Raw genomic sequence first — 27504 nt, forward strand, 5'->3', positions numbered from 1 at the left:
AAGGCCAGGCTGCTCCTCAAAACCAAAACAGAGCATAAACCTTTCAAAGCAGACATCACCATCTTTCCATACTGCATCATTTCTAACAAAGCTAAACCTCAAACATTCATCCACATACTCCAACTCAACATTTTCGAAGCTCAAATAAAAGCTTTAAAAGTAACAGCACGATAAAGTTTTATGGACGTCACTGAAACTCATCGTCGCTGCCTACTCACGTGTATCCGTCCCTGATGAAAGCGTTATTCTGGGCATGCATGACCACTGAGAAATGCTCCATTTTGGGCATGAGGGCCCAGGATGGACGATAGTAGCACTGCTCAGGAATCTTGAGTGGTGGCAGAGTCTGGCTGGGCAGGCAGGACAGCGGAGCAAACATGGAGGAGCCAATTTGTGGCTGGATAGAGAAGACATCATGGAAAATGATAAGTTTATCATTTAGTAGCACTGATACACATTTTATGGCTCTGGGTGGTGAAAGTGATTCGGGGCCAGTCTATTATGTGGTGATCATTTTCTCTGAAGTAAGTGATTGACAAGAATTAAGGTCCTTAAGTTGGCAGGTTATTCTACTCGAGCAAACCATGCACAATTTAACAAGGAATTTTGGGATAACCTCGACAGATGCACTTGCACCAGATTTTAAATATATATATATATATATATATATATATGTAACAGCCATAATATTAGGTGCACTTCAAAGTACCAGCTAACAGACTCCCGCTTCTAAAATTGTAAGCACTCTGTTGGGTTCATCATAAGGCTGACTACACTCTACGTTTTTACCTCTGCCAAGGAGGTCATGTTTTCACCCGTGTTTTTTTGTTGGTTGGTTTGTGAGCAGGACTTCACAAAAACTACTGAACAGATTTTACTGGAACTTAGATGGAGGATGGATCGTAAAATAGACCCGATTAGCTTTTGGTGCCGATCGGTATAAAGGGAAGGATCCAGGAATTTCAGATTGGGCGTTTTTCTACGTTTTTGTTGTTAATTTCTCAGGGAGTAATGCATAGTTCTTGATGAAATGTATGTTAGGTGGCTGGCAATTATGAGTGAGTGCAATTTGATGTGGATTATAACAAAAATCTGTATCTAGCGGATTTAAATATGTTTTATTTGATATTGGATTAGGCTTGATTGAGTTAAAAGGGACTGTTGGGCCTTGGTGGAGGTATGTGCTTCACTGAGTGCCATTGTAGTTCTTACTGTTAACAGATCAAACAAGACCAAAATCAACAATGCAACGCAAAAAATATGCTTGAATTTTTCCAAAATGCAAAATAAAATGCCTTGGGAAAGTCAGCCAGTTCGGGAATATATTTTAGTAAATATTTCTCAAAGGGCAGCAGGGCGGTATGTGTGGGATTGACACAAAATAAACAAGAGAGCCCATGTTCTTTGTAATGAATACTACACCCATCGCAACAATGTGGCTCACTGACGTATTTTTAGCAGTTTTTGGACAACAATGGAGGCCTATGGCACGAAGAAATAAGCAAATCAGGCCTTGGATACACAGCCCAAGTACTTGGCAGCAGTAAAAAGTCCTTGTGTTCTCTGCTCGAATTAAGTTCCAAAGAGACATTCAACACACATGATCACTAACAACATTTTTAGTTTCCATCTGTGGTGATGATGTGTCAACTCTAGACTCTCCACTTCCTATTGTCAGATCATCATAGGGGCTGCGACTAACAGTCACCTTCATTGTTGAAAATTTGGTCAATTATTTCCATATTTCTTTGTTATTATTTGTATTATTTCTTTATTGATTAGTTGATAGGTCCTTAAAATGACAGAAAATGCTGAAAAATTTCAATCAGTGTTTCCCAACTTGCTTTAGTCAGCAACCCACAGATATCCAGTCACTGGGGTGTGAAGAAACATGAAAATGTTCACGTTTTAGAATCTGAAATAAGAGAATTTGGAATTCAAACTGATTTATTGATTATCAGAATAGTTGGCGATTGAATACTCAGTGATTGATTAAGCTGATTGAAAAGCTCTTGGAATGTCGATGAAATCTCTCTGGAAAACCTCATCTGCATACTCATGTAAAAACCATATCAGCTACCACCGAATACATGTTGATTATACACCACTTCACACACAGTAAATAATAAGAGCCTGTAGTACAATGCAATGAAAAACAGTTCCATTTGCAGCTACCACTCAGTTGTCATTAATTTGTTTGGATCCAATCAACTCTGAAGCTAAATCGAACTTTGTAATCCTGTATGCGTGTTTAGTGTATTGAGCTGCACTAACTACACTTCGGTTTTTTTTGGCGGTGCTTGTTGCTCGTGTCAACTAGCAGATGTATCTAACGGTGGCCACTAAGCACATTCTACTTTAATTAGCACTTCCCAGCTCACAGAGCCTGCAGTCAGGACAGATGTCTGACTCAAAGCACAGAGATAGCTAATTATCAAGCTGCAGGTAAAGAGTGAAACAATTCCAACGTGATATGAGAATCGGACCAGCTGCTCAGGAGCCAGTCAACAAGTATTGACTTCCCCTTGATGAGAGTTTTAAAAGGGATTGACGTCATTTATTAAAGTAATTAACCAGTCCTGATTCCCGTATTTAAGTGTAATTTTCTCAAAGCACAGAGCTAAATCTGCTGCGACATGTGCTGCGGACCACCTCTGCTCACCTTGATATCCTCCTGCCGGGGACTGACCATGCCCTCCTCGATCTCCATCCTGTACTCAGTGTGGTGGGCGGAGGCTAACGGCGGCAGGTGGTCGACCGCTCCGCTGGGCGCGGGGGGCTCTTGGCTCGGAGTGTCGCGATACGTCATGATGGGGGAGAAGGCCGGGTGCTGCTCTAAAGAAGGCGGCGTGGGAAACATGCGCTGGAGGTCTGCTACTGCTGAAAGGAGACAGAGGTGGAGGGAAGAGATGGAGAGAGGGAAAAATGTAGTTCACACAGGTGTAAGGGGATGACGCAAATCGGTGCAACGACTTAAAAAATGATGCTACATAGAAAGATTAAAGAGCTAAATACTCACTTGATGGATAAGGTACTGCAACTCTCCCTTCTTTCCCCGGAGGGCGATCTTCTGTTGATACCGCAAGCTTGGTGGAGTGCTGGTTGGGGTAAACAGTCTACAAATTATTACACATAAGATTAGCAGATCAGTTTTGTTTATAACAAAAATGTCTAAAACATAAAGGACAATTAAAGTTACTAATACCTAAAATAGCAGTGTCTTAGTTTCCACTAAATCTTTAAAATTAAAAAATGTAAATTTTTTCTTCTGCTGATTACAGAAAACTCAGACAGTGCATCTTGCAAACACCGAGAAGGAGAATATAGTACGTGAACCGCGACGCCTCACCCCCAGCTCCTCCTCATCTTCATCGAATATGTTGTCCAGATCAGAGATGTTGACCACTAGATCTTTTTCTCGGGTCAGAGAAGGATTGGCTTTGGCAGCTCCGTCGTCCTGACCTGATTCATCTAAAACATCACACACAGACAACTTTAGAACCGCGGCTCCAAAATGACCCATGAATGCCTGCACCCAGTACACTGTAAGACGTGCGTTTGATGTCGGCGGCAGCGATGATGTCCCACCTGATTTCGGAGCCGAGTTAAAAATGGACATGGCATCCTTCCCATCAGGCAGTGCTCCATTGCTGGTGATTTCTTCTCCCTGCTGGATGAATTAGAAGGAAATGAGAATATTCTCAGTTTTAATTCCAGTCTGACATTGACTAGATAAAACATAATGAGCCCCCCATTGAAACAAAGATTAAATGAAAAGATTAAGATAAAGACATTTATTTCCCTTACCAGCAACAATCTTCAACAATTTGACAGTTTTACACTACAGCAGATGGCAACTTTGACCCCCAATATACTACAGGTCAAAGCAGCCACATCAACTGAGAGAGTGACAGTGAATTTCCTTAAAAACTCACTCCATTTTGTAAGATTGTTATTGAGTTTGAAGAAACTTTATAAACTTTGTGAAATGCTGACAAATTCAGAATTCTGCACATTCAGTAGTTTCTTTCTTTGGGTAAAAAAAAAAAAACGCTGTGTCCGTCTGCACCAGTGATGTTCGTGTTTTATTTGCATATACTGCGGTCACTTGTGATGGAAGTCGAGACTAATGCCAGATGACGAGCTGTCCCGTTGTTATTGGATCACCAAATACGCACGCGGATTTGGTGATCCTGTGAGCACAGCATGCCATGTTTTCACAATTTCACTGGATATGAGTGTTGTCGTGCTGTGTTTGTTGTCCTACCTTGACCTTCTTGGTGGGTTCTCGCCCTTGACCCTTTAACCTCTTGGAGCTGGAGAAAGTGTACTCGATGTCCCCCTCCTTAAAGTCGTAGGGATCGTCCCCGGGCTCCCGCAGTACCTCCACCCCTGGCTGCTGGAACAGGCCCAAGGTGTGGATGTGGTCCCTCACCCTCTCCTCAGAGATTTTAAATCTCTTGAGAGTCTGCGTGTAGAGTCTGGAGGGGGAAAAAGAGATGAAGGCAATGAAAAAAATAAAAGTGGTAGTAGTTTGCCGTTTCTGTCTTGCTAGCTTTCTTGTGTCCTCGTATCTAAACTCAAATCTCAAGCTAACACAGACGCTTTCAGCTCCAGTGCTACCCCAGTTTTTATTGTTGATTTTTCATATCTAGTATATTCTTTGCTACTCAAGATTCAAGATTCACTTTATTGTCCCACATTGTAGGATATTCGGACGGGCCTTCCACCTTGCAGCATCCATAAAAAAACATTTCGGATACTTTAAGTTGTACGTAAAAGACAGGGGAGGGCAGCTACAGTACAGGAGAACAAGACACATATCTAAGAACATAGTAGTAAAAACATACAGTAAAAGTGAAAGAGACCTCTTTAGTGGAGCTCCCTCAGCGGCTGTCTCTGTCTTCACTTCCTCTAATTTATCAGAGGGGAGTTCAGGGGGTCTGAAGTCAGTCTTATCAGTCCTGGGAGTCCTGAAGCCTCTCCACCAGCCAGCTCCATTCTCCCTCTTCCTCAGGAGAGCTGTATACACAGCCGTCTCACTGGCAATCATCCCCATCCCCGAAGCCCCATCTGGACAGACAGGCATGTCCACGGGGTGCGGGCTGAGTGTGGGCGGGAGCGGAGACATTGGCGAGTGGAGGAGGGACTCGGGGGCTTTCCTGCCGTTGGAAAGTGGTTTGGGATACTTGCAGCTTGGCAGAGCAGCCAGAGGCTCCAAGGGCGGCTCCAGCGCCACAAGACCCCCGAGCTGAGGCCCTCCCGGTGAGTCCTGTTCCAGAGGGGTCTCCTGTGTGACAGACAAGCGGTGGTGGAAGGGGATGGTGGCCGGCCTCTTGGACTGTTTGTCAGCCTTTTCTGTCTTGTCACTGGTCTTGTGTTTGGGCAGGGAGGGAGGGTATAATGACGGGCCAGAGGACTGAGTGGGGTTGGCACTGGCCTGAGGGTTGGCAGTGGACACGGCGGTCAGATTCAGCTTCTGCTGCTTCAACCTGCAATACAGTCAAGTATGTTTAGAAAGCAAACAACCCAAGAATACAGAGAGGTTCATTTAATGAACAATAATGAGAATCTTCCAATTCCCACTCTTCTTTTTTGATTCCCTTTCTTTTTGAGAATTTCTAAAACTCAGGTCCTGTTCTTTGTTCTCATCGCAAGTCAAGTCAACAAAGCCCTTTTATAAAGCTGTAATGTATTATTCATACGACGAAAACTCTCTGAACAAAGTCTCCACTGGAGTGTGAAAAAGGCTTTTTAAAGGCAGGCAATACAGGTGAAAATGGTAAATTATCAATATTATTTGAAATTATTATTTTAATTCATTTATTATTGTATATTTCTTTTGTTATTCTAAATTATTCTATTATCATTTAACTAATTAACCTTCCCCAGTTGATTACTGACATTAAGATTATTTGCATTAACTGTTTGTTGTACAGTTAATGCAAATTGTATGTTTACATGTGCAAATGATGCATATTGTAATGAAATATGCACTTCTTGGCATATATGTCCAGAACAGAAACCTGAACATTGGCTGAAGCAGATACAAAATCTTTAAACACAGATCTTCTTCTTCATTTCAAAAAATAATTTTTGCCACATGTTTATAAATACAATTTTATATAAAGCAGATCTATGGATGATATTTGAACAAACACCCTTGAAAAGACCTTGGGAATATACATAGCAAGAAAAAAAAATCATTATTGCTGATATTGAACAGCTTGCGTGCAGCCCGGTGGTACCTGGAGCAGCTGCAGGACACTCTCGCTCCCAGATCGTTGAAGTCCCATGTGGTTCCTCCATTTGGCACTTCCTTCTTGGGCGTCGCGTCACTCGGCTGATTTGATCTGCGGGGAGCAAACAGATCCATGAGGGCACGGGCTCAACTGCACCACTGCTCTTCAATACTAATCACGCCAGGTGACCTCAAAAGTGACGGTTCAGCTTACGCGTACTGAGGCTGGTTGAGATAGCACTCCCTCCAGGCCTGATGGACCACCTGACAGGTTAGCTTCTTCCCAGAATGCTTCGGGCTGATGCTGGTGACGCCCATGCTGCTGTCTAGCGTGGGAACGCTGGAGGTGGAGGTCACGAAGCCGCTGTCCGCTGAAAAGATGAGGAAATTATAATTAGAGATTATAGTTTAAATTAAATGTACACATTGGTTTCTTTGCCTGGCTGTTTACATCAGATGGAATGAGCGAGTATGTACAGTATGTATTTGTTACCTGAGCAGGGCTGCTGCGGCGACGTGGGCGGCGTGAGCGGCACGCTGCAGTGGTTCTGCTCCCTGCTGAGGCCCTGAGCAGCAGGAACAGGTGGAGGCTGCTCCACTGGTAGGTCCCCCTGGGCAATCAGCACCAAAGCAGCTGGGTAGGTCATCCTTACCCCACCTACGAAGAGAAAATAAAGGGCATTCATAAATGTTATGAAACAGCAGGAGGGACAGCTGCTTACTTTTAACTACACGGTTCATTGAAACGGTCAAAACAAGCACCATTTGGAGATTTCATGTGGCGGACATTTATGTCAACTGGCAACAACCACAGTAGGCGCTTATATGTAGTACGTGCAACTCTCCCTATCCATGTTAACAAGGGTTTTTTTTGCTCACAGCTCATACAAAACATATCTCCAATCCCTTTCCCGCTCGCTTTTTTCACTATCATTTCAGGCAGCAAAGACGAGACAGACAGTTTCTTTTCTAGATGTCGAAGCCACCGGTAACCGTGTGAGTTTTGATTATAATCAGGTCAAACCAACGCTGTGGGATCGGACTGATTAGACAAAGCTATTAGAATAACTCCCCGGGGTTATTTTCTTTTTTACCTCCACTTCCCTATCCTTTCTTTCTCTCTTTTTGCTGCTCTCTCTCCTCCCTTCCAGCCACTTCCCGTTTTCCAATGTGAGATGTGCTACGACGAGACAAAGTACCATTCAATAGCACTAGAAGCGCTGATGTGGCTGCGTACAGTGTGTTTCATCAGTTCTCACTTATCTAAAAGCTGTTTATTCACTTGCACATGTTTTTAGTAATGCCGCCCAGGACTGTAGGACGATCATTTCTCTTATCTATCCCTGTGTGAAACTGAGATCTCAAGAGGAATACTAAGCAACATCTCGGCAGCCTAATGCGTTTTAATTGCTGTTCTCACCCCGAAAAGACGCTAAAAGTCTTCATACTAGATAAGCTACATTTGTTTCCGTAAAGCTGTAAATACTGCCACTGGAGACGCAGTTCGCTTAAATCCAACAGACGTGCTGACTCTTTCCGTACCTACGATGACCTCCACCGCCACGTGACCGGCGCGATCATAGCCCTGGCTCGCCTCTTCTTTTTCCTTTTCTCCGCCTCCCTCTTTCTGCTGGAGTACCACGGGGTAGAAGTAGCTCCACTCCTCCATCAGCTTCCGTGCCGCCGGGTCGCTCATCTTGTAGGTCTGACCTGTCAGAGTGCCGCTCAGGCCGTACGGACTCAGGACCACTGCAGACGGACAGAAACACACATTTCAGTTTTGATCATGCAGCATACCTTTGGACAGCACATCTCAGTCACATGTGTATCTTTTTATTTGGGTGATTCACCAGAAGGTATAGCAGGGAAATGATAGATGCCTCCTGAAACTACTGACTGTAGCAACAAAGCAATCACTCGTAGGAGGTGACACAGCGACCTGCCCAAAGTGTATAATTGGCTTGAAATTGCCGAAAAGACCAATTTTTCTATTAAGAAAGAAAAACTACCTTTCCATTGCGAGGTGGAAAAAATGGATACATTATCTGTTGAAATGAAAAACATGGCTGGTGGCTTATCCCCCTTCAGCCTCGCTGCTTAAAATATCATTTACATCCTTCCTGCTGCAATCTCCGCTGATCGTGGAAAGGTTATGAAGAGCTGTATAAAGCCTCCCTGTCCACAGACTATTATATGAAATGTGTGCTGCCTGGAAGTCGTGGCTGTCACAGCGGCTGGCAATGATGTGGTGGTAGTGTGCTGCATTTTATTGTTTCTGTTTTTTTTTTCTTTCCGGGCCAAATGGATCCAATAAAATGGGAGTGTTGAAAAACACAGAGGAAAGCCACAAAGCTTGAGAGATATGACGCACTGATGCAGATCAAACTACCCAACAGTGTATCAAGTAGTTAAAATAAATATCTACCGCAGTAAGATACGACATACACATTGATGCGGTTGTGATAATAATCCAAAAACATCTTTTATAACAGTTAAACACAGACAGAGATCAATTTACTGCACAGTGAGTACTTTTACTTTTGACACTTTTAGCACATTTTTCTAATAATACTTTTAATCCAGGACTTTCACCCACTCATAAAGTATTATCTCTGTGTGGTATTGCTACTTTAAGCAATGCATCTGAGTACTTCCTCAGTACATGCTTCCTAAACATCGTTTTTGTTTCTTCTGCGTACATGGGCCACAAACAAACATCACTGGCTTTGTGGTCTTACCTTGCACTGGTGTGATGGAGGTCTGCGCGAGGCGGATGTGGTGTTCTGTGATGTGGTATGCAGGTTGGTGCTGGGCGATCTCCACGCTCGTGCACACGTTGCTCTCCCCGTGGAGGAAGAAGGAGAAGGAGCATGATAGGTGTTCACTGTGGGGGGGGGGGGGGGGGGACAGAGGACAGAAAGAAGCAGTGAGAAGCAGCACAGCACAGGAACATGCAGTTGGGCTTTAGTCTTTTGTGTTTCAGCTACAGGAACGGCTCTCCCTGTCCGATTTGATCACACGAACCTTCCACAAGTGTTAACGTAATTAAACTGAGATTAGAATGAAATAAAATCAGATTTAATAATGTTAAACCTGGGATCAAATAAAGCCATAAATCACAGCCGCTGAAAAAACAAATGTACAGCGTGAATGTGCCGCCTGTGACAGATGACGACAGCTTTCCTCCAAACTGCAATTTAGCGCTCGCGCTCAGAACGTGTCTGCGTGAAAGCCTCGCTCAGCCCTTCCTTCATTGATCATCTTCATCGCCTCCCACATCGGCTCCTTATTGCAGGTATAAATCCTCATTTGCTTATGACTGATTGTGGTGACTACATGTTTACATATGCAGCGCTCGCTTTATTACACAGCCCCGGCTGTAGTTCATCACACATTGCTCTTTTTTTAATCACAGAGGAGTAATTGTGGGGGCCTTATTGCGATCTATATACCAGTGGGCGGGCTGGACATCATTAACTACCGCGACGGCTTCACTGATGTATATTTTTAATCTATAAAGCTCCTTACTACCTTGGTTTGTATATTTCAGACTGACAATAAAGTCAGCAGGTACTGTAATCTCCTTGTGATTACCCTGCTGCCTATGCAATATCTCCTTTGCCCTGAGGGAGCCGGACCTCCATTTGAGCTGTAATGGATCATCAAATTCAATAAAATGGCCAGTTCCACAGTCACTCATGGGCAGAGCTAAACACAGTCTTGAGGGAGGCAAACGTGTCATGGCGTTGACCGTGACGGCCTCCAGATGGCGCCGAGCAACACCCAAAGAGAGAGGAGGCCAAATTCTCTGCTCCATTAAAAAAAAAAAAATAATGCACATTCTCTCAAAACAGGTGGTTTGGACACAGGTCCGCACAGCCACAGGAGGGAAGAGAAGAGCTAAAGCAGCGCGTTCACACGCATGCTTTTCAATGTCACTGCCCTCCAACCTCGTCCTCAGTGCATCATTACACCATATGAAGAGCTATATATAGCTGCACGGGGAAGCTCGGCGGAACAGCTGCAAGTCAAGAGGAGCAACGCAGCTAACTGCCACGCACATATGCACCAACTGTCATAATTTACATTCAGGATATTCAGTCAGTCTATTGACAAGCATAAAAGCTCAAATTACCCTCTATGCTAGCACTGAGTCAACCAAGTCGAGGGTAACTCCACCAATTTTACACATTAAATATGTTCACAGGAGTACTGCTGCATATGTGACAAAGTAGGATAAATCATTTTGTGGCTGCAGAGGAAGTCGAATGTAACCTGATGAATTGCCTCTAGTGACTGAAAAAGCTGATTCTGACCACCATGACCATGTTACATGTTTTAATCTACTTGCTTTTTAAGAGATCTTAATGTGGATAATTAAAATCTGCAGGTCTTAACGTTTTTATTTGAAAAAGGAGCTGCTCTTATTTGAAACAAGTTATTTCACTCAATTAAAAGTCATTTGAAAAGAATATATACCGATAATAGTCTCTATCATCGGCTGCTATTAAATACAACAGGCTTCCCAGCATGCATTGTCCAACAGTTAAACTGCCATCAAACTCTTCTTTGGAGGATGGCTAGCTTTATTTATAGTGTTGAATTAAACCATTAAATTGATGAGAATATACACAATTTATTTTAGTACAATGAACATTAAATGTAAGTAGAGTACTTTCTATTCAAAAAATAATTACCCTGCAATTACTACTGCACTCAACTTAAAGAATATGAGATCATTCAACTTAACAAATATATCTAGTGTTAGATAAATGTATTTTGTGCAACCGCCTTACATAAAAAAAAAGAATAAAAGGAAGTCAACAGAGCAAGTTGCCTAGTGGGTAATGTAGGCACAAGGTATGGCAGGAAAAAGAGCGCATGGTATAAAAAGGTGGCATCTCTGGTTCTGCTGTATCAATTCTGATCATTTTAAACATTTTAAACTGTCCAACAGTGTAACAGGAGTGCAATGCGAGGCCAGCGGACCGTTTTTCAAAACCCGGGGCCTACATTACTTAGAATGCGACTCAGCCACTGAGTGACATCACTGGAGGCAATTTTCTCAGATTACATCCAGCTTCCTCTGCAGCCATTAAAGGCTTTATACTGCTTTTTTTCACATATGCAGTAGAACTCTCCAAGACCTGTAAACACACTTTGATTTACGTTTAGTTACCCTTTAATTTACATTCATATATAGAGGTTTTAAGGCAAAGACAGACTGGCTAATTGTTTGACTGACTGATGAGCCCTGCACGGCTGTGAAGTGAAGCAGCCATCAGAGTTTATTTCCCTCTTGTGTTAATAATTCTGTTTATATCGTTATTGTATAGTTTTATGAGAAGTGTGTATACTGATCGGAGCTGATGTGTGTACAAAAAACATGGCTCCCTCCAGACCCCTCGTAAAAAAAACGGCTGCTCTGGCCGAACAAGAGAGAACGGCTGCTGGGAATCATCACTTGTTTTTTTCTTTTCTCGCATCATTGTCTCTCTTTTTCTATCCAACAGGATTAGTGTTTGGATACTTTTGAAATTCCAGGCAAAATTATTGTGTGCTTATAAAAAAAAAAAATTAAAAAATGGCTCACCTTTGTGCTCTCCAATTATTCCTGTATAATTATTATACTGTGATTACAAAGCAACCCCCCCCCCCCAAAAAAAAAAAACGCTACTGAACGATCTAAGCCATTTAATAATGTGTAGTGAGAGGGAAAATTCAGCTGGGTAAACAAGAATAAATGATAAACATACAAGCAATCAGTCTAACCAGTGAGTAATTTGCGACAATTATGACCTAAGAGCCATTATAACTGCAATAAAGTGCAATTAAATGTAAGCGAGGGAGAAGCAGAACTACAAAAAGAGCATCAAACTGTAGGCTGACGCAGCTGGGAGATTGATGCTCCCTGTCCTTTTACAAAGGGCATTTTTCTGCACAGTAAGCGGGTGCGAGTATGTGGACACACTGGGCTCATCGCATCCTTGGGGACAGCTGTGCAGTCGGCAAGTGCGTGCATGTGTGTGTGTGTGTGTGTGTGTGTGTGTGTGTGTGTGTGTGTGTGTGTGTGTGTATGTTTGAGAGAGAGAGTGAGAGCAGTGGACGGAGATGTGAGGCAGCTGTGTGTGCTTGGCTGTATGAGTACAGGTATTAATAAATGAAGAGGAGTGATGGCTGAGACTCGCCTCAGGGCTGACAGTACTGGAGAGAAAGAGAGAGAGAGAGAGAGAGAGCAAGAGAGAGAGAGAGAGAGAGAGAGAGGAGACTGAGGGAGTGGGGGTGAGGTGGTTGAGAGAAAGAAGAGTGAGAGGAGGAAGGACGGAAGGAGGAAGAGCAGGAGGAGAAGAAGATGGAGACAGAGTGAGCACTCAGAGGTGGAAAAATGAAGGAGACGCATGAGACGGAAAGGGAGGACGGGGGGATGGCGAGGAGATGAGGAGGACGTGGAAAGAAAGGATACAGTGTAAAATGAGGAGTGAGAGCAAGACGAGTGAGAGAGGAAGAGGAGGAGGTGAATAATTCAGTGCCACGCACTGCAATAGCTGCACACATATCGATGAGATCAGAGTTTTAATGGGTGGCTACTGAGCACAATTTTATGGTGAAATCAATCAGGGAGGGTAGAGCTGGAGAACACACAGAGACGTCACTGTACGTGTGTGTGTGTCTGTGTCTGTGTGTGTCCATTTAATTTGGCTCATACGTACAGTTTGTGCTGAAGCTTATACGACAGCACTAACAGCGCAAATTCACGCCAGCACATGTGTACAAGGTAGGCTGTAAGTGCATGTTAGAGTGCCACTGACTAGAAGAGATTCCTGTGACAACATGTGTCTTTTCACCCCATCGCGACGCCACCAGCCAGCCAGGCATCCAGGCAGCCAGCAGGGGAGCTGGTTAATGTCCGACATGCATCATGGACTTGACACACAAGCATCTGTGTGTGCGATCGCATGCACACAAAATAACAACGGTTATCTTGATTGTCGGCGCGCTCTCATGTCTAACCCAGTGGGGGGAAAAAATAAAACAAGATTAGATGAGAGGAGAAAGAAAAGCAAAACACAAAGCGTCTGTTTCCTCTGTTAGAAGCGTCAAAGTGATGATTGTGTTTTGATATCATTAGCTGCGATCATATACACCAAGCAGGCGTGATGACACTTTCTCAGATTCTCTCAAATCTGAGGGATTAATCTTGTTAATCTGTACCTTAAATTCTCTCTCTGCCACCACAGCGGCACTATCATGAGTTATCTCTGTCCTTCTGGCCACCTAACCCTTCCTACATGATCTCGACACATCCCTTGGAAACAGTGCACACTGCTCTGCAGCTCTGGTGCATGTGGACCGACGTCAAGGACGATGTTTACCCTCTTGTAAGCTCTTATGAGCAGCATGTACACACACGCGCTATAAGTCCTTCCACTGCACTGGCACAGAGAGTTTATGCCCCACAAACAAATCCAGCCAAACCACCAAACATGCATAATGCTCCCAGGCTTACGCAGGTGTGTGCATATGTTCCTGCATGCACACACAAGTATTAACACGGGCATAAGGGGGGGTGCAGTCGGCTTGATGTATTATTCAGTGGCCCCAAGTGGGAGGCTTTAGCCAGTGTTACTATCACAATGTTTGAGCTCAAACACTGTTCCAACTATTAACATGGCCTCGCGATGAAAAAGGTGTCGCGCCGGAGGACATCGGTCTTGGAAAATATATCAGGCTATTGCAACTGGAAGTTCTGAGAGTGACCGTGAACACACTCAGGAAGTAAATAGATAAATAAGCTCAATGTGAAGTGTCACATTTAATGCAAAGCTTGTCATTCATGTTGAGTCAATATCAAGAGACAGAATAATCAAGTTGAAATGCATCGCTTTTATGCACAACACGTCAATAATTAACACTTGAAACACACACTATGTTCATGTCAAAGTTCCCCATAACCTAAGATGAATTTGCTGAGTAAACACATTAGGTTTATATCTGCATTAATTTAATTTAACTCAATCAGAGTGAGTTATCTAAATAACTCACATTCACTCAACATGATCGAAGAACCTTGCTTTAAATGGGACACTTTGAACTGAACTCATTAAATGACAGATGAAAAAAAACACACATAATTGAAATACTTAAAGGTAATGTAAGGAGTTTTTAGCCAATAGCAGCCATATTAGAGCAATGTTTTTCTGATCAAGTCCCTTTTTTTGTGCATGTTGGTGAATACATGGTTGATGGAACGATGCGTTCACATGTTAAAGTAACGACAGGCCAAAAAAAACAGCAAAGTAGATTTCTAGCTAGCACAGATGGATGTTCTTTTATCCACAAAAGGACCACAAAATGTGTTTTTATTGCGAGTAACACTGAATGCGATCATGACTTTTCGAAAGAAAACTACAAGAGCACCTTTAAAGTCGGCTTCATAGGTATAATTATCGTTTCTAGTGTACTCTGTCAGCAGGGTATCCCCACATGAATGTTGCCAAGTGGAAACTAACTTCAGTAAGAAAATCAGTGCGAGCTTCCACAGGCTTTTAAGCTGTGGTCCTAATTAAAACGAGAGGAAAAGGATCTGTTCGGTAGGCTGTAGCTGTAATGTATCACCGTCCCTGCTATTGATCTGTGTGGGCTTGTTTTCGTCTTTCTCTCAGTGATTTTACCTGGTAATATTAGAAATCAAGGGGAATAGTGTATCTCGTTTTTTGTCTCTAGGGAGACACGCGAAGAACAACGTGTTTCAAAGGACTAAATGCAAAGTATTTCAGCAATACAAATAATCACCAAGGATGCTTATGGATGAAAGTGAGGCACTTATTATCTTGAAAGTGAAATAAAGGACTTTAATCAATCCGACAATAGTGGGAAAAAAAAACATGACAACACATGAGATGCTGTTTCATGCAGCACGTCATATTATGTCTCACATTGACAGAAACTGTGGATACAGTGGCATCAACACATCAATACATTTATCATTTCTTAGTGATGGTTATTCATCATCAATCAATTACCAATTTCTGGCATGCCTGAATCTTTTTCATATACGATGTCCAATTGAGCTTCATTCAAGTTTGCAGAAGTAGCTGGTTGCAGTGAATAGGAAGTCTTCTCCTTCTTCCAATAACAAGTATTTACTGTATTTACTAAAAAAGACAACCTTTTCTAAAACCTTGAGTTCTAAATGCCAAACTTTTAACTTTTATTCAAGCCCTGCTCAGTCCACCTTTTATTCAGCTAGTGACTCATTTGATGTTATCCATCCATCTGCCAGTCAGTCAATATTTTCCTTGCCAGTCACTTACTGGTTAAATAATCAGCTGGCCTCAAACTTAACCACAGCAAAACGTCAGCTATTAATGATTTATTTTACATATTTACATCATTAATCTTCTTCAACAGCAAAAAATTGACTATAATCAAATCCCTGATTTATTTTAAGGTTAAAGGTCTTTGTTATCATTTTTAATCTACCCAACTGTTAATGCATTAGCGTTTGAATAAAGATGAAGAACAAAGGCTACATGAAGTACCAGCATGTGACTTTCTGTCTCTCGCTAATTGCGACTGGGAGTTCAACTTTTTTTTTTCCTTTACGCCCCCAAAAGCAAATTTAACCCAACACACCAATGTGAGCCAAAATTAGGTCGGTTGGCAATTTTAATTATTTCATTCTGATTCTTATGATTAAACTTGCATGAAAGTAATATTTCTTTCATACTCGGGAGCACTTCCTTCCTCCCCTGCACATATCCATTTGTTACGTTATTGTAATAATGAAAACAAATACAAATTTACAAACTATCTTGGCATCAGTAGATGTAATCGCACAATGCAGTAAAATGTGTTTGTCGTATTTGTTGTTTTTGTTTTATTTCTGGAGATTCTGTGACCTTGTGATGTGGCCTACCACCAAATGTTTGTTGCCTAGGAGATGGCTAATATCTCAATGTCATTGGTCCCCGAGGAGAGGAGAGGAGAGGAGAGGTCAGGTGAGGATTACTGCCATTTTTAAAACAGCATCTTAAACAGACAGTGCAACTTGTTTGTGTTTCATGGGGAAGTACCAGAGGACAGCTCTGTTACACTGTAAAATAAGGACATTAGTTATGCATGAGTATATGGTCATTAATGCGAGTGAGAGCACCTAGATTAGCAAATATACTATGTGCTGCCATACTTGGCATGCACAGAATTGACTGATCTAATGAGGGAGACAGACTCTAATACATCCATTGAGCCGTCTATAGTGATGATTAATTTACGACCCCCCACCTTCCCAGATCCCCACCTCCCCACCACACCACCACACACACTGAGCCTCCTCCCTGCTCTTCCTCTTCCCTCACACACACTCACCCTCTCTCTCTCTCTCTCTCTCTCTCTCTCTCTCGCACGCTCCCCTCAGCGTCTGATGCAATCCGTTACCAACCGAGAGTGCTTTTTCCTCCCATTCAGACACAAAGAGAGCATGAGTGTTGTGCTGAGAGAGGAGTTGGGGGTGGGTAGAGGGGGGGGGAGTTGATGGTGGCAGAGGAGGGTGTCCTGGATGTGCCAATCCTCGCCGTGCCCCCGGGGACACATACGGGATAAACACCAGATAAGCCTGACAAAGGCGGCAACGCCAAGGCACAGGAGTTGGCACGGGTAAGGGGGCATGGCATTGATATTAGCTCCCAAGCGCCCCCTGTTGGGTATAAATGGCGCAGTGTGGGAGTGAAGAAGAGACAAAGGAGCCTGGTTACAGCTGAGGCAGGAGGTCAGTGTATGCCTAACTGAGCAATGTTCCCTCATGGCACGAAAACACTGACGGACAGGGATCTGCAGGGGTTCTTACAGCTCGCACTGTCAAGTGTGGGGCAACACTGCTATTCTGGGAACAAGAGAAAGTGTGCGTGTGTGTGTGTGTGTGGGCATTTAGGACAGTGTGTGTGCTTGGAGCAAGTAGTGGGGACATGTGGAAAGAGAGAGAAAACGTCACGGCTCATTAGCACCATGCAATACATGCAACAGCCGCATGAAATCCAGTGCAGACATCTATATGAGATTCCTATTTGTTTTGCGTCTACGTGTTTAAGAATGTCTCTTCCTCCTTCTCTCCGTCTCTCCTTCCAGGATGTTCAATAATTCACAGACAGTGTGAGTCGGGATTGGCTCAGCAGGGGGCGTACCAGCTGACAATGTATTCATACAGAGCTGTCAAAATGAAGAGGAATGTAGATCCTGTAAATCTCTGCACTCACTCAAAACACAGAGTGTCATTTCGGGGAAACTCAACATACATTTGTATACATACTGTACAGTACGTGCGCACACCCGAACACATCATCAGGACCCAGTGTGCCTTCACACCTTCCTGCCTCCCACACAATTGTTTTTAACTGATCTTCCTTTCTTTTTTTCTCCTTAAAGCAAAGTCTTAGCCCATTTTTAACTGTCAAACAGGAGAATGCGGCGAAGACACACAGAGAATCTGCAAAAAGATGTCACGACCTCAGAAAAAGTAAAAGATATCCATGGTAATTGTGTATAACTGGGTTCAGGGAGGATGTGGGCTAAAAAATGTGAGAAAATGAGTGAACACAGGGAGGATATAGTGCTCGCATGTTGACAAGACAATAAACACACCAGAAACACTAGACATTAAAACTTGCTAAATTGCATATTCCCAAGATTGTCATGTTGTCATGTCCTGTTTTCCTAGTTGGGCCGGGCAATATATCAATATTATATCACAAATTGTCATATGAGCCTATATATCATCTTAGATTTTGGATATGGATATATGGTGATAGTCATAAGTGTTGTCTTTTCCTGGTTGTAAAGGCTGCGTTATAGTAAAGTGATGTATTTTTTTTTGTTCTTAAGACTGTTCTACTTGTTCTAATACTTGTCTTTACCCACTTCATCATATATTCACATTACAGATGATTATTTATGATTAATCTCTTTGTGTCCAAATTTATCAAAATACCATCAGTCATCCCTGTAGCAAGATATGATATTTAATACTGTTGCCCAGTCCTAGCATTTATGGAGTGCTTTTGAGGATATTGTATAATATCAGGACATATACAGTGTATTGCGTAGCAAAAAACACAAGCATCCATTACTAATGTTAACAACTGCTGTGTCCAAGATGTTACAAAGCCACCCGCTATTGTTACATTCGCTCACACATGGCCAATTAAAAAAAGTGATTAATACATGTAAATTGCTACAAATTGTTATAAAGGAGCTCCTTTAAACTTGTGTTTAAACAACACAGACATTAGGAACAACCCTAGCTCACAGGACATGTGTACACCTCAGTTTAACTAAAATCATTTGCAAGCTGCTAAAGAAAACATGTGTTAAGCGTTGGGCCATCGGAACTGTGTGTAACTATTGGAGGGAAGGAACATCTGAAACCTAAACCAAAATCTCCCCAAAAGGGTTCATCTGGGTTGAGATCTGAAGGTGTTTCACATCCTTCCCCTTTCACATCAAACCATTCAGTGACCACCTTGTATGGAAGCATCTGAATTCATTATGTCGCTACACTCTTTTTTTTTTTTCCAGGTGTATTTACTTTAATCTATCATCCGTGGGCGGTGAACTTTACCTCGATGGGTGCTTCTAGGTACGCAAAGTTCCTCAAAACATCATATATGCAACACCGGCGACAAACACTCTTTAAATGTCACACTGCGCGCCTCACGGAAGGACTTCCACTTGCTTTTTGCTACAGCACGCTGCGCTTGTGTCAGCACATTTCCAGTGCAAAGAGTTTCCTGTGCGTCTGTTTAATTTGCACCAGCGTTTGAATGACAACGCAATTTACAGCTTTCCAGTTCAAGAACTACAAAGTAAATATGAATAGAGGGATGATTTTTCTGTGCTTGCCGCCTCAAAGCAAAGATTTCTTTAAAAAAAAAAAAACAGCCGTTTGACAGCTAAGTGGTTTCCGAGGAGCCGTTTACTCGGATACTTAGCATTTGAGCGCGGCTGTGTTTGAGATGTGAGGAATGTTGCATCGTCACCAGCAGGAGAGGCTGGAGTGGGCCGGCTGAGAGCTGCGAGAACGGAACTACAATGGCTGAAGCAACAAGTTGAGCTACTGTCATCACACCCACCCCTCTTTTTACTCTGTTTCAGTCTGTCTCCCACATTGCCTGCACACTCACACAGCGTGACACACACACACACACACACACACTCACAATACCAGCCTCCCCTTGCCCAGAGAGAGCTGCGAGAGCTCGACTCAGCTCGGCTCTCACCTCTCACCACCATTCACAGCCCCGGTTTTTTAATAGTCTCACACCACGAGCCAGCCGCTGGAACATCAAGAAGAGGGGGACTCGACAAATACTGAATCGCATAAAAGCCATTCACACTGGCCGGCTGTGTCACACTCGCAGGCACATGATCACACACGAGGACTACTGTGGTGTGTGTTCCTCACCGCCTAACATATGTGGAACCTGCTGAGAAAGCCCAGTGACAGCTCAGTGAGGCCTGAGTGTGTGTGTGTGTGTGTGTGTGTGATGAAAGTTCTGCTTACCTGTTGGCCAAAGACTTCTCTTCCAGTTCATGTGGCTTGAAGAACCACTTCCCGATCCTCACGAACCCTTTATCCATCAAACATCTGCAGCAGCGAGGGGAAGAAGGAGGAGATGGAGAAGGAAACGCCAACAGAGGAGAGACAGAAAGTCAGTCATCACACCTTTTTATCAACATCTTGACCTATTTGTTACCTCATGTTGTCTTTTTTGAGAGTCCTTTAACAAAAAATGAAATGTAGTCAAAAATAACCAATATCCACAAACCAAATCCTGTTAAAAGCATGAAATTCAACACACATCGGCACATCTGGGAAGCTTTTGAATCACGATAGCTGAGTGCAACGGTCACACGGCAAAAAAAAAATCTGTGAAAATTCAGCTGCACTTCAGGCTGTATTCTATTGCAAGGCATTCAGACACAATGTGATTCAAAGTGCATTACAAAGACAAATAAGTGCAATAAAAAATAAGACACTGAAAACATCAAGAAACTGTTCAAACTGCATTTAAGAGACAATACGAAGAGAAAGCAAAAAATAAATGCTAAAAGAAAAATGAAAATAGAAGTCTATGATATACATGAAATGGCGATTTTAGAGGCCATATCTTTTGCTGGTGTTGTGTAGGATTATATTACACAGCTGCCTAAAGGCCTAACTTATGAAATGTTTATGGGCAGGAACTGTTTTATGTGGGGTTTTTTTATAATATGCAGCATAAGTTGTAGAAGTTCAGTCACTAGCACTGCAAACATTTGACTTATTGCAGCTGCAGCAGGGGCCGTCCCTCCGCTCCTGCAGACATGTGGAGTTTATGACAGGTGCACAGGAAAAGGAAAGGTAATCTTCTCGCTAATCTGCTTTCCCCTAAGTGGTGTGCCCTCTGTTACACACAGCTCTCCAAAAACCTTTTTTCTTTGATGGCATCAAAATCTGATCACATCAAACAGTTCGGCCATCATTGCTCCCTATTTGGCTATCCCACCATCTGTGCGCACGTCTTCGCCTCGTTTTTCGGCCTCCTTTCACAGACAAAACTCGGTGCTCTGGCGACTTTGACTCGTCTCTGTGAGCAGGTGCCAGTGAATTCCCTGCTGGACCCTCTGACCCGGGTCGAGGAATTACGAAATTATTTTATGGCCCGCTCTCAACGCAGCCAGGCTGAGCCTTCCAAAGCTTTCAGCCTCCAGCTCTACCATCTTTGGTGCATTCTTATTATAATGTTTGGTTTATCTGACCGAGGCTGCTTATTGAACATAAGAGCGCTCGATTTCTTGGAAACGAGAACTTTTACAAAAACATCAACGGACAAATTGTATTTAATGTGGATAAGCCATATTGCGGCCGATACGCAAACTGCTTAAAAAGGTCAGTAATGGCCCCGGTACGAGTTCAGTGAATTAGATCAGTGCGTCCTGAAGCACGGTCACTACATGGGAGCCCCATCAAAGATCATATTGTGAGCGGGTCAACAGTGGAGCAACAACTGTGAGTGGAAGCTGAAAAAAACCTGCAGGTCCTTCAGCAGTTACCAAATTGTTGATTGACTGATACAACCAACTTTTCTATTGTTATAACGCAATATTCTTCTACCACATCTCTGGCTCTTAAAGGCCACTTCTACTAGACGAGTTATTGGACAATATGACAATGAGTGTACTCTCTATATAAAGTGATTTCCTTTTTCTTTTTTTAGCCACATAGGGTATCAACAAAAGCTGCAAACACAAACATTTACATATTACCAACTGTACAACGTTTGTTTTGGCACACATGTTAGCATGTTAGCCCGTTTGTTAGCCGAGTTTCCTCTCCTTTTAGATTTGTGCTGGTTTCTACTGACTAAGGCTTTGAGGATGCACAGTCTGGTCACCTCGAGACCCAACCACAGAACTCCTCGTCTCTGTGCTGTTATTCCAGTTTTATTCTGAAAATGTTTTTTTGTTAATAATTACCCATTTGACAGAGCTCTCCTAGCCTACAAGCCTTAACTGACTCTAGACCTTGGACTTGATAAACATCCTGTACTTCTTAACATTTGTCTTTTATACGTGTTTTGTTTTGTTTTTTTTTACTTCTGTGCTTGTTTTATGTAAATACTCGTAACTGCTTTATTTGTAACTGTTTGTTGGAGGCTTGATTAATTCAAATTTCAATCGTTTAAAAATGACAACAATAATAACAGTCTGCGACAGAGGTCAGTTTCATCTGTTCGATATGAAAGAGAGAGTGGAAGTGATCCCCCCATGTTGAAATAGTAAGCTATAAAAGGAGTTAGCTTCAAGGTAATAGGAAGGTTAATTCAGCCTGCCCCCTATGATGATCACTGATGCTTAACTTAATAGAGAGCAAATATGTGCTGCTTCATTTAACAGATGGCTCTGACTCAGAAAGGAGAGCTTTGGGTACTTGAGCAAGTGATTCAGCGCTCAGATTATAATTTCATTAAGGTGAAGCTGCTGCAAGAAATCCGAAGCCATCTATCGACTCGACGCGAAGTTTGTTGTTTGTTTAGGGAATTTGGGGATTTAAAAAAAAAAAAATCCATTCTTGGTCAATTAAGGGCCTGTGTATACATTCAGAGTGCATATTCCAAGTACTGATGGTACTGATAAAGCTTTAAAGCCTCTTGGAGAAAGTGCTAAACAAATGTAATCTGTTATTGTTATTATTGGTGCGTTCGGGAGAATTTATAGATCAACTCTAATCATTTATCACAGCTCACTCTCTACACACAATATTTAGGCTCTCTAAATCAAACATGCATCAAAAGTACACAATATATTTTCAGGTATTGTGATTTTATTAAATAAAAAAAATTTAAAAAGTGCACCGATACCAATATATCTGTGCTATATCTGCCAACAATGCATATCGGTCAGGCTCTGATAAAAATTTAATTTTAAATATTTACTTTATTTGAAAATGACTGAAGTAGCGCAAATCACGCAAAAGGCACAAAAGTTATTCATGTCACTAAATATGCGTAACAATAACTAAGAAAATCAAGTAACTATGTGTGTATGATTCTACTGGAGGAACAAACGAAGTAGTAGGTTGTGATGATAGTTTTACCTTTCCAGCAGGTTGTGTATGGCCTTGAACAGGAGGGTCCTGCACTCGTAGGACAGCCCGCACTCCCACAGCCCCTCCTCCGCCACTGAAAGAGAGGGAAAATAATCGTAAAATGATGCATCACAGCTTTTTATTACCTCTCAGCGATAAAAAAATAAAGAAAAAAGACATAGCGATGATATTTTCAGTGACAGCGAAACATCTGCACACACCAGCTTGGGGATAATAAACAACACATTTAACTACATGTGTTCATGGCTCGCTCTGTCAAAACATGCTGCATGTGCTGATGAGAAAACCTGTACATCATATCGGAAATTACGCAGGAGATCTGTTTACATGCGTGCGTGTGTGTGTGTGTGTGTGTGTGTGTGTGTGTGTGTGCAGAGGGTGCTTGGCTGTACAGCTGTCAGGTTGGCTGCGGCGACAGCCCAGTCAAACCCCATGCAGTTGTCAGCCTCAGTTAGGCGGAGAGTGAGAGTGAGAGTGAGAGTGCGGCTGTATCTGCGCAGGCGGACACACACATGCTTGCGTGCTCAGGTTCGTACATGCACACGGAGCACAAAAAAACTCAACCCGTTTTTTTTTTTTTTCTTCTTCTTCCTGTGAAATTCGAGCGGCCGAGGACAAACGTGGTCAAATCGGCTGCACTCCGCCTCTGACATGTCAGCGGCAGCTTCACATGTGTCAAATGTGATTTCTTTAACCCCCTGCGACCCTGCACCGGCAACAACCCCCACTACTGGTCCTCCCAAAATAAGAACACACACACACACACACACACACAGGGGCCAGTTAACAGTGTTTCTCTTTGTTCTTTGCCATATACCTGCAGGGCTCCTGGAAGAACTGGAGGCTTGTGGGTGGGTGTTGTGTTTGCTTATAGGGTGGTGGCAAACAAACCAAGCATCACAGAAATACACAAGAAAAAAGGAATGAGAGACAGAGGCAGATCGCCTGGGGGATGGGTGGCATAAACCCCAGTGGAGGTTTTCTCTTTCCTCCTCTCGCTCCTCGTCCTTTCTCCTCCCTGATTTCCTTCTTTTCTCTTTCTCTCTGTTGCTTTGTTGATATTTCCCTCCTCATTTTTTTCCCCTCCTCTTCTTCTTCTTCTTCTTCATACCACAGTGAATGAAATTTCCTTACTCGCCAGAATTACCCTGTAACCATGGAAACGCTGGCGGTGAGAACATGGCGCCCTGGCATTCAATTTCAACACAGGTCCCTCCCGCCCCTCACCCTCCTCCTTCTCCTCCTTCCTCTGTTCTATTGCTTCCAACACCCCTCCACCTCCACCACCACCACCATCACCTCCACCGCTGCCACCTCCTCCTCCTCCCCCTTCCCTCATTTACTCCTGCTTCAGGGCTCAGACAGGAAGCTCGCTCTAGCCAGCTCCTCTACAGAGGAGGGAGATAGAGCGAGCACCACGAGCAGAATGCCAAGTCTCCGGCAAATCCAGCTCATTAGCTCTCACTGTCTCTACATCTCCCCCTCTCTCGCTCTCTCCCGTGCTCTAACTTCTTACTGCGTTCCCCACCCAGTCCTCCACGACCCATCTTCATTTACTCCAGTCATGACCAGCTCCACCGAAGGCTCTTGACCCCCATTAGTCCAAAACTGTGAATCCCCCATCCTCCCGACATTCCCACCCAAAGAGTGGACAGCACACGCCCCAGAGACAGTGTGTTCGCCTAATTCATGCATCGGCTTTTGTAGCCACTAATAGAGCACATGTTCAGCGAACTCCAAACTGTGGTAGCAACTAGAGGCTGCTGCAGTTGAACAATTGAATGTCAAATTGATGACATTTTTATGCAAACAAATCTTTCTTTAAAAAAGCAATACACCTAGATTATTAGATTTGTGAACGAATAATTCAAAATACGCATGCAATATTTGTTAAATGTAAGAATAGCCAAGTGCTACAGTAGACAAAGCACCCTGCATGCTGTACTGCCCTAACATGACCAGTATCAACAATGTTGGCTAGCATAAGCAACCTTAACGTTCACTAGCTAGCATCAGCGACATAAGCTAGCTGGTATTATCAGTGTTAAGGCTAATGGCTATGCAGCAAGCATACTGTACTGCCCTTAATGTGGGCTAGCCAGCATTAGCAACGTTAGCTCGCACTGGCACCATTAGCTATTGCAGAAACTTGGACCATGTGAGGGGGCAGATGCTTCCAGCAACGGCAATGTTGTGATATGAATGTAAAGGATGGGGGAGATGGAAGGACGCGCTTGGTTGCTGAATAAAAAAATTGCAAAAACCTTTAATAAATAAGTTGTCAACTATAAGTCAATTGACAACTATTTGCGTAACTATTTATTTTTCAATTCAGAATTTCAGTATTTTTTTCAGTAATTCTTTAGGGGAAAAAAAGTAAAAAATCTCTGATTCCAGCATGTTTCTACACTAATGTCTGACAGCATATTGAATATCTTTTGTTTGTGGACAAAACAAGACATTTCAGGACGTCATCTCTGGCTTTGGGAAACAATGATCGACATTTTTCACCATTTTCAAAAATGTTTATGGACCAAACAATTAATGGATTAGTAGAGAAATAATTAAAAGATTAATAGACAAGAACAATAATCATTAGACGCCTGGGAAACATGCGACCCACATTAGACGCTCCTGTTTATATTGCAGCTGTCAACGAGCCAGCTCACTGCACCATATCAACACATGGTGTAACAAATCACTCGTACAAGCATGCAAGGTCAGGCATCCACACAAGCATGCACACACCACCCCACACAAGCATTATAAATATAGAAAATGGAGTGTGAAATAAACAATGATCTGATACATTAAAGCAGCGGTGTCCCGTAGGGGCATGTGTGACGTGCACACTCAGGGTAAATGACATGAAACTCTCATTTCCCCAACAGTCAGTCAGTGAGCAGCATGTTTCGAGTTTTTACTGCCTGTTAATCAGAGGAGGGACACAAATGGCCCAAGGGAGAAGTGCACTGTAGACACTAAATGCACAGCTAAGTGCAATAGGGCTTTAAAGCATCACGATCCGTCATCTATCACAGCCTGAGATACAGGGAAGTGCATCGTGCATGAAAGATCTTAAAGGAGCTGGATGTAATCAGCCTCGATTGGATTAAACTGAAAGCTCATCTTTTTTTCACTGATTCTTTTCTGATAATTGGCCAGATTTTTATTTTTTTTTTAAAGGCAGCAGATCCTTTAAAAAAATTATCCCCCACAGAGCAAAGATTCATGTTTGTTTCCAAGAATAGAAATGAAAGAAAAAAAGGGAGAAGGCACAATTGGGCTGAGTGACTATGCACCAGACTCGTGGTAGCAGTTAAGCTACGGCTGCAACTAGCGATTATTTTCACCGTTGATTAATCTGTCAACTGTTGTTTCATCTATAAAATGACAGAAAGAGGTGAAAAATCAGTGATCAGTGTTTCCTGAAGTCCCAGATGACATCCACGTGTGACTTATCTTGTTCACAACCCAAAGATATGTGAAAATATTCACATGTAAGAAGCTGGAATTCTGACTTTTTGTCTCTACAGATGCAATATGTAAGAATTAATAGGTAGCTCCTTATCGTTGCTAACTTAAGCTAGTTAGCTCTGTTAATCATTAATCTAGTGGTCTGGACTTGGAGCACCAGGGGAGTTTTAGAGTTTACACTGTTAGCACTGGAGCATTAGACCAAGATGAACTTGGGCTAGCTGTTAGCATGCTAACAACAGTATGTATCTCTGCACTTCAATACGTAGAAGTCTTTGAAATGATGTCAAAACTTTGATTTCTTCACTTGCTGTTGATAATTTTAGCTAATTTTGCAATGTTTTGAACTAAAATTCTCACACATTGCCCCTTTAAAAGATGACTCCACCCCACTATTCAATAACCAATAATAGCTGCCCATTAATGTTGACAACTAAACGATGAATTGTTTCAGCACCGAGCTAAGCAGCGGTTTTGCTTGTATTACTGTGTTTTGAAATCAAATTGTCACCAGAGCAAACACTGATGTATATACGGACTCTTTAGTGAGCTAATTAAGCAGTAAAATGTGCAATATTTTTGTGATTTGACATTTTTATTGTGAACACCAAATGGGGAACAATCCTGAAATAAAATGCCACGTAAAAAATGTCTGAGAACGATTTGGCAATAATAAGCATATTGTAGTTGTATTCCAAGCACTCAGTGTGTGTGTGTGTGTGTGTGTGTGTGTGTGTGTGTGTGTGTGTGTGTGTGTGTGTGTGTGTGCACATGCGAGCTCTGGGCCCGAATCTGCGTACAGTGAGGTAACGTCCTCACGAATGCATGTTTAAATCATCCGACCTTCCTCTTCCCCCCGCCCACGTGCCACGATGCTCTTAACTGCCGCGCCGCCCCAAACACAAACAAGCAGTGATGGAACTGGGTCGCCACTACCACTCTCTATATCTCCACCTCTCTTTCTCTCCATCTCCTCCTCTCTATCCGACCCCATCCTCTCTCCTTTTCCCCCCAGTGTGTTCAACCCTCTCTCATCTTTACATCTCCCCCTTCTCTTTTCCACCTGGCTGTGTTGGTGTCGCGCCACTAGAGGGAGTGGACCTCTCGCCACTACAACACTGCGCTAACACACCACAAAGATGGT

At 42.9% G+C, this 27504-nt stretch overlaps 1 protein-coding gene across 6 annotated transcripts in view; it reads right to left on the reverse strand.

Moving 5' to 3' along the window:
- Nucleotides 1–27504, reverse strand: part of LOC115592655 (mediator of RNA polymerase II transcription subunit 13-like) — an 87345-nt gene that overhangs the window by 10088 nt on the left and 49753 nt on the right. The window contains exons 3-16 of one of the 6 annotated variants that reach the window (XM_030435683.1): nt 22872–22956; nt 19797–19880; nt 8980–9125; nt 7784–7990; nt 6735–6899; nt 6462–6612; nt 6249–6353; nt 4869–5492; nt 4268–4481; nt 3589–3670; nt 3350–3471; nt 3020–3116; nt 2663–2880; nt 219–397 (exon numbers count right to left, since the gene is read on the reverse strand). In XM_030435683.1, coding sequence (XP_030291543.1) covers nt 219–397; nt 2663–2880; nt 3020–3116; nt 3350–3471; nt 3589–3670; nt 4268–4481; nt 4869–5492; nt 6249–6353; nt 6462–6612; nt 6735–6899; nt 7784–7990; nt 8980–9125; nt 19797–19880; nt 22872–22956 — 2479 coding nt within the window. Of the gene's footprint in view, nt 1–218; nt 398–2662; nt 2881–3019; nt 3117–3349; nt 3472–3588; nt 3671–4267; nt 4482–4868; nt 5493–6248; nt 6354–6455; nt 6613–6734; nt 6900–7783; nt 7991–8979; nt 9126–19796; nt 19881–22871; nt 22957–27504 lie in introns of all 6 variants that reach the window. The other 5 variants (XM_030435685.1, XM_030435684.1, XM_030435682.1 and 2 more) reach the window with 5 other exon arrangements.

This window comes from Sparus aurata, chromosome 12, assembly GCF_900880675.1.
Source record: "Sparus aurata chromosome 12, fSpaAur1.1, whole genome shotgun sequence".
NCBI lineage: Eukaryota > Metazoa > Chordata > Actinopteri > Spariformes > Sparidae > Sparus > Sparus aurata.